Below are 8,378 nucleotides of genomic sequence, written 5' to 3'. Positions count from 1 at the left end.
TATTGTAATTCAATAATTTAACACAGACCCAATTGTGACTAACTAGTTTCACATCATCCACTAAATACTAAACATTTCAAAGCAATTATAAGTTCTCATTGATTATTTTTTATGTTCTTTAAAATGAGGGGTATAATAGTAATGTTATTATAAAATAATTCTATTCCATTCCCTCCAATGTCACTTCCAAACGATGTTACTTACATTTCACTCCATTCCATTATTTTCCTTTCCTTTATTTTATAACATCCAAACAAGATTTTTAAATTCCATTCCTTTCCCAACTAAATCCATTCTATTCCATTTCATTCCTTTATAAACTCTCAAATGGATCCTAAGAATCTAACTTAAGCTAAAAACCTTAAGTCTAGGTTGGACTGGACCTAAAAGTTTATGATAAGCAAAACTTAAGTTGATTAAGCATGGTATATAGACTAATTAATTTTACAATCCAACAAAACTCAAGAAAATTTGACAACCTATTCCCACCATTTTAGCCTTATGACATGTAAGACATTAATAATGTGATAAATGAGGCTCACCTATTGACTCTAATAGTCTAAGATCACTATATCTTAAGCTTCAGCCTATAGCACAAACGGTCAATTTCTATTATTTTTCTTCTAACAAGAAGAATTAAGAGAGTTTGATAACATACCAAACCCCTTTTTTGGATGAGTTTTGTAGCGGCCCATATAGGGTCCTACAATGACAACAATAGTGTTGATAACAACATTGTGACTGGAAGTGGTTGGCCATTATCGAAGCGCACTACTTGAGATCTTGAAGAAGGAAAGGGATTTGTTTCTATGGATTTCTTTCTTACTACTTCAAAGCTATGAGAATCCCCTTTATGCATTGGTAGGACAAGGTACAGGAGTTCAAAATAATATCAAATATTCAAAATTAACAAATTTAAGGTGGTGTGGTGGGTAAAAATTTGGGGCAACATAATGGAATCACAATAAGGACTTCTACTCCGACCAAATTGTGATAAACCTTCTGATTGACCCAACCACTTGCTAAAGAGGAAAACATTAGACCAACCAAGACCACCCATAGTGTCCAGGGAGAAAATGAAAGATGTAAGAGTTATAATGTATAGAGATTGTTAAGCATACCTTGTTTTGTTGAGTGAAGGGTATTGACTATTGATTGAGCATATAGAGAGGTTTTTTGTGGGAAATTGAATTAGGATATAGCAATGGACATGCCAGCGAATTGCCCACTCAAGCCAACTAAAGAGATGTGTGTTAGGATAATAGCCCTAATAAGACAGATGAGATAGGCCTAATGGCATTAAATATGATAGTCAAAGTTCCGTCATGACCCTTGAACATTTTGTATTCAATTTGGGTTGTAGGAGTAACCTCCATGGGTGGTTATGTAAGAAATATGAATAATTTGAGGGTTTTTATTATTATTAAGTTTTAACAAAGTTTATAGGTAAAGATTGAATCTGATTTTTTTTTTTTTTTGTGGGGGTATTGGGGGGAGGGGAAGAGAGGGGGGGAAGGGGGGGGGCGGTTAGTCCTCGCACTTGGTTCTATGCTGGCTTTTAGAGTTGGTTTTTATGGGATAGAATATAAGAGTGGTGCTAAAAAACTATATTGCTATTTTTAACACCATCAACTACAAAACTGGGGCTCCATTGGTGGAGCTAAAGCCAAAAATTATAGTTTCTCAACTACAGTGCACAGCCAAAGATGGTTGTGCATTGTAGCTCAAAGGTTAAAAAAAAAAAATCATTATTATTATCTCTCTCTTACTTTTCCCTCTTTCTCTTTCTTCTCGCACTTTTTCTTTTTTCTTTCTCTCCGATTTATCTTTCTCTTTTATCTTTTTCTTTCTTTCTTTCTCTGGTTCATCCCTTTGCTCTTTTCTTTTTCTTTCTTCACCAGTTCTTTCTTTTTCTTTTCTTTTTTTTCTCTCACTTCTCTTTCCTATTTTCTCTATCTCTCCGTCTCCGTGGGTTTGGTGTATCTTGGCTATGGTGGTGATTGATTTTGGGTGTGAGTTTCTTGGATTTTGTGGTGGTGGGTTTGGGAGTGGGTTTGGTGGTGGTGATTGATTTTGGGTGTGGGTTTCTTGGATTTTGGTGGTGGATTTCTTGGATTTGGTGGTGGTGGATGGTGGCAGATCTGGGTTTTGTGATTAGGTTGTGGTGGGTGATGGCTAGCAAGAGATGTGTATGGCTAGTTGGTGTGGTGTTGGTAGAGGGTGTGTTGGTGTGGTGGTGGTAGAGGCTTTGTATATGAGAAGAGAGAGAGAGAGATGAAGAGGAAGAGAGAGAAAGAGATAAGGAAGAATATAAAAAAATATTTAAATTAAGTAGCTAAAAAAATAGAACCATTGATGTTGGGTGTGTTATGAAATGGTAAGTTAAAATAGATAAATCGGCTTTTGTGGTGCCAAAAAGCTAAAAATTTGGCTCCACCAATCTAGATGCTCTAAGTTAGTTGTAACTTGTAGGTTTGCGTTAGCTGTGGGTTTTGAGTGTTCCAGTACTGTATATGAGTTTTGACTAGGTTGTTTATAAACTGAGTTGTTTATGAACAACTCAAGTTTTGCTTGAGAAAGAACTTGATTATGTTTGTTTATTTAGCAAACTAGTTAAACTCAAGCTAATGTTTAGACTCGATTATTAAACAAGCCAAGACAAAAATCATAATAATGTGTTTGCAAACAAACTCATGAATTTGAGGCTAAATAATATATATACTTTTGTTGATACTCATTTTCACAATACATTTTCTACAAGCCCGATTCAACTAAGCCTAACTTCCATGTGAGCCTAATTCATATAGCAAATTATATTTTATTCTTTTAAGCATGACCTAAACCCATGTGACATATTAGGGGAAATTAAGGAAGTGTGGTTTAGAGGGTATCGGTTGGTTTCTGTCGGACCTTTTGCATGAGTCCAACCCATGTGTGCTACCAAGTGGGCAAGGGACACTGGTAGTACCTCAGGCTCATGGAGGAGGTTTTGTACCTAAAATTTTCATCCCAAAAGAGATTTTATGCATTGGCTGACTATGGCTTAAAGTTTCTGCCCAAACCCATTTTTTCCTTTAAAAATAGTTGGCTCTCATTGGCCAACTTCAGCTATTAGCCCTCACTTAGGTGAGCCTCCCAAGAGCCTGAAACAACTAAAAATGAGGAGTCAATGGGGGCTTAGTCAAATCTTTCCCAAATTATGCATAAAGTAAGCTAATTGTTTTACCCAACTAAAACAAATATGAACCGAGCATCAACTTAGCACCTTGGAGGTCCATAGCCTTATCTTTTAGCCTAAAAAACCAGTCATTAAGGACACCTAAAGGATGCTATAAAACTCTCTCTCCAGCTCAAGACAAAGCGAACCACGTTTTCCCACAAAGCTGAAACTTTAGAATAAAAGATCATTCAGCCAACTAACATCCTCACAATTCCAAAGTTTGGGAGTGGAAATATGGGTACAGAGGAACCTTTCTTCTCTTCCTCGCTACTCTTCTCGTTGACTATGAGTTGAAGTTTCGGACTTGTGTTGTGTTTCTATGCATTTTTTAGCATTTTTGTATAGACATTTTGATTTCTCTCTTGTTAAAGCACCATTAGCCTCTATTCACTAAATTTTGGAATTTTGGGCTTGACACTCCACAAATAATAATTTCTAAAGAACCCAAGGGGAGATTTGGGCCGTCCTCGCATTTGTTGGCCCATGGCGCAAAATGTCTCCGACAATTTTATATTGGATTGTGTAAGTTTATAAATAAGTTTCAAAGATATCAGACTAATATTTGTAATTTCTTGATAACAAAATTAGTAGATTTCGAAGAAAAGTTAAATATAATTTGTCTAACAATACAAGATTGGTAAATCTAAATTTTTACTAGTTCACAAACAAAAATAATTCTAAGTAACTCAAATAATATTATTTCAACTATAACATATTTATTAATTATTAGCATATATTTTTTAATGATTAAAAAATTTTACTCATTGTGTTTACACATAAAAGAAAATAAGGTCATCAATTACATTAAAATGAACTAAACTTGAGCAATATATAGTCAAAAAGGATTTTAGTACTAATAACAGCTAAAATTTAGGGAGCCATTACTTGCCTCTCTAGATGGCCAAGACTTGCGCAACACTAGATTCCAAGAACCATTGTACCTAGGGTGTGTAACCAATCCGCCAAAACCGACCCGATCCAACCTAACCCGCTAGGTTAGGTTGGTTTTTAGGGGTTGATGGATTGGGTTGGGTTGTGAAATTTTTTTATAGTCGGTCGGGTTGAGTTCGGGTCATAAGATTCACAAATCCACCTAACCCGACCCGGCCCACTTATATTTTAAATATATTTAAATATTAAAATATATATTTAAAAATATATTATACAATTTTGTTATTTACTTTTTTGCCCCTTCTTCCATAAATAAAACTCAAACCCTAAAGTTGTCCTCATTTCAATATCCTTCTTATCTCATTTTACTCTTGCTCTGCCGCCACTCCCACTCCTATTCTAAGCTCTAAATAAGATCCAAACCCTAAGTTCTCCTCGCATAATTTGTGTTGGTTTGATATTACGCTTATGATTATTTGATTATAAATTTTCTCTTATTTGTGGTGGTGTTATTCTATTGCTCAATTTAATAATAATAATAATAATAATAATAATAATAATAATAAGTAAAAAGAAATTGTTCAACCCAATCCATGTGGGTTGGGTTGGATTTTTTTAACCCACCATAATGGGTTGGGTTGAAGAAACTCCTCAACTCGACTCATGCACACCCCTAATTATACCTGATTTTGCAATGCAAACGTTATCAATAGGCATTCAACATTTGTAATAAACCATCACCTCCCACAATTTATAAAAGGAGGGTCGATCTTCATTAGAAATGAGAGAAGGAAAATAAGGTAATGGTTTTGATGGTGAATGGAGAGCCAAAGGGTGATATCAGGCCAGCCCCTATTCGTGGTCCAAAACTGAAGCCAACCCCTATTCACTAGCCAAAGGGTTGATCTTGTTTTGTATGTGTTTTATTGTTTTGAGAGGAGAGAGACATAAAAGGATAACAAAAATACCTATTTACCCTTGTTTTTAACAAAGGTGGGTTACGAAAGACAAACGGAACTTACCTTAGGTGGATAAAGTGACATCTTTTAAATCACTGATAGACAAAGTGATTTTGGACCAAATCACAAGTGGGTTTATTATAATTACCCCTTTTGATAATGTAGGGACTAAATTGACATAAATTAACCCTTATAATCTAAATTATAACTAAAGTAAAAATCAAGGGAATAAATTGAATTTTAACTTTATTCTTGTATGAGAAGCTTTTTGCTTAACACTGATTAAGGGAAGAGAAAAGAGAATGGAAAAAAGAGGAAAAAAAAAAGAAGAAGAGGAAAAGATAGAGTTATTTCCCTTCTTCACTCGTCATCTTGTTTTATTCCTCTTAATTGGAAGGAAAAAGAAAAAATGGTGAATTTTTAAGGTGGGATCCACACAATGGCCATTTGCCACCCAAGATATAAAAGAAAAAATGGTTATATTACTTTAGGGTAATTATTAATAAATCATCATATTATAAAAGTTTTTAATACTATTTTTATAAGAAATATTAAAAAACTGTCAGAAAAATTAATTACTTTATCATTTTTTATAAAATATTTTTACAAATGATTCCTAAATCAATGCCTTAAGACATTCCTTAACATTTCCCAAGAAAAAAAATATGCTTATTTCCCTACTCTTCCCTTACCTCCCTTCTCCCGTATTTTCTCTCTCTTATTTTTCACCCTTCTCTAACAAATCATAACTCAAACTTTTGCCATTACTAAGATGGGCTGGGCCCAATTAACCCACATATGATCAAAACCCAAACTCCCATCGAACCAAAATGTTGACAAAACTCAAAAGTCAAGACACACACACACACACAAAAAAAAAAAAAAAGCCTTAGCTACATTGTCGACGACACAGTGACTGATACAGAAGAACATGAATCTCTTCCGCGTTTCCCTTTGCTTCATTTTCTACTCAAAGCAATGCTTAGTGCTCAACTTATTTGCTAAATTGTCTTAGAAATTCATTGCTGTTTTGCCTCAATCAACCATGGAAGCCAGCTCAATTGTCCTCCACTCAAAAACCCTCCCTTTTGGTATAACACTCACAAACAACAAACTCTCTTTCAGACATTTCAACAAACACTTGCCAAGCACCAATTATCAGCGCCACCAAAGTCTTAAACCCATCAAATCCCCATCACATTGGCAATTTAATGCAAGCCCATTGGCATTTTCGCCGACAAGAGCAAGAACCCATTTGTTAACTCCTCTCAAATGCTCATATTCCAACACTACCAGCTCGGATTCTCAGAACCCATTGCTAAAACCCCTCAAAAACCTCTCACTTGATTCGTTGAAGAAAACCCTTTCTCAGTTAACTCCAATTGATGTTGTGAAGTGGTCTGGGGTCTTATCCATTGCCATTGCAGCCACAAAATGGACTGTAAATATGCTCTTCAACCCCTTTTTCTGGATGTACTTCAGCTGGACATGGTTGTTCTGGCCATGGTTTGTGGCGATAGCGCTTGCAATTTACGGATTATATAGCTTTCGTAAGCATTTAATTGGTGAAGCAAACATATTTGAGCAACTTGCCATTGTTACTTCCACGTTTACTTGGCTCACTCTTGTCCCACCAGCCCATTTCAATGGCTATCTTGAAGGTTGGCCTTTTGTGTTCTTCTTTGTATACCATTATTTCTTTTTCTTCAATGTTAGTGTAAGGAAAAGGTTATATGGGGATTACTATGCTCGTCCACATGATCCCAAGTGGGGTGTGAATCCGCCCAAGTGGTATCGCCTTTTGTTTTGTGTTGGAGTTATGGTTGGGCACTGGTTGGCTGCATTTGAAGGGCCTGAGCTGCATCGCATTCCTGGAGGGTGGACAAATGTGGGGGTTTGGATTTTGATAATATTGACAATGTTAATGCAGTATAATTCAACGTTGTATCTTGCAAAGTATTCAGAAAAGGTGGTTGTGCCAACTGCTGTGGTGCAGTTTGGGCCGTATCGTTGGGTCCGTCATCCAATATATTCGTCTACAATGCTACTGTTTGCCACTTACTGTGTTGCACTTCGAGCACCTTTGAGCTTGCTGTTTGTTGCAGCAGTTTGTTTGTTTTACTATGAGCAGAAGGCAAAACTCGAGGAGGCTTTGATGGTTGAGACATTTGGAGAGAGGTATATGGAGTATGCAACTAAAGTTAGATACAAGTTCATTCCTTTTATTTATTAGTTAATACTCAGGAATGCTGTTGTTAATGTTGCGTTTTGTCTGATTGATATGTCGGATTCAAGTACTTGAGTTTTGAAATGGAAATGGAAAATGTCAGATTCTATATAACAGATGCACATTTCTGTTGGATGTTTATTACTGTTCATTCATTTTTGTTAAGCCTGTTTCTATATTATTTACAAGTTTTACAATCTCTCTTGTTGCATTAATTTTTGTTCCTTGAAATGTACTAGCTTGGCTGGATTGTGATTACAAGGTAGGCTTATCATTTTTTAATGATTGCCTTTATTTGTTGACATACCTTACATTACCTGCAAGATTGCAGAAAGCAAACGGCTATGGTTCTTCTCTGTTCTATGCCTTTTGAGTTCTTACAGTTCTTCAGTTTCACTTGGCCATGCGCTAGCAATTACGTTTATGTCTGAAGTCTCTATAAGTGCGTTGTGTAAGCTTTGGTGTGCTTGCTAAAGTAATGTAAGAGAGACACACTTAAGAAACAAGTTTTATTTTATTTTATTTAAGTGGAGTTACCATAGTTCACTAGTACCCTAAGAACAACAATCCAGATTCCTCAATCCAAATCCACAATCTAGAAAAGTATTGTTTTTATAAAAGTTTCAAAGCAGTATAGATCTTCTAGAATTGTAACGTATATATATACCTGTCAGACTGTGTATCATATACAACAATCATAGAACTAGCTGCAAGTTTGGTTTATAGATGCTGGTTAGTCGAGTCATTTAATGTCCATGAAATTAGTGGACCTAAAATGATTATATATTGATGAATGAGTGGCATGAAAAATAAGGTAATCAGAAGTGAATCCATTTGTGAGAACTCATAATTAGCTCCACTGGCTGAGAAGATGACAAAAAATAAGTTGTCATTCACAGCACACTTTCATCATATGACCCATGAATGTCAATATGGTTCACCTGGAAGACATTGCAGGAACCTAAGGGAAGATCAAGTATGCATTTGTTGGCTTCCTCTTTTTCTGGTTCTTTTCATGACTTTGAAAAAGAAGACTGCTAGGTTCTAGATGTTGGCAAAGTCCATATGACAAAACTAGTGT

At 35.6% G+C, this 8,378-nt stretch overlaps 1 protein-coding gene across 1 annotated transcript; it reads left to right on the top strand.

Annotated features, from left to right (window-relative positions):
• The first annotated feature begins 5,907 nt into the window (after positions 1-5,907).
• LOC115986605 lies at positions 5,908-7,485 on the top strand. Its single transcript, XM_031109803.1, has one exon. It carries the CDS (start codon positions 6,116-6,118, stop codon positions 7,301-7,303), a length of 1,188 nt encoding a protein of 395 aa, XP_030965663.1. The 5' UTR covers positions 5,908-6,115; the 3' UTR covers positions 7,304-7,485.
• The last annotated feature ends 893 nt before the right edge of the window (positions 7,486-8,378 follow it).

This window comes from Quercus lobata, chromosome 1 (genome assembly GCF_001633185.2).
Source record: "Quercus lobata isolate SW786 chromosome 1, ValleyOak3.0 Primary Assembly, whole genome shotgun sequence".
Classification (NCBI taxonomy): Eukaryota; Viridiplantae; Streptophyta; class Magnoliopsida; order Fagales; family Fagaceae; genus Quercus; species Quercus lobata.
This window is presented reverse-complemented; position numbering and strand designations above follow the sequence as displayed.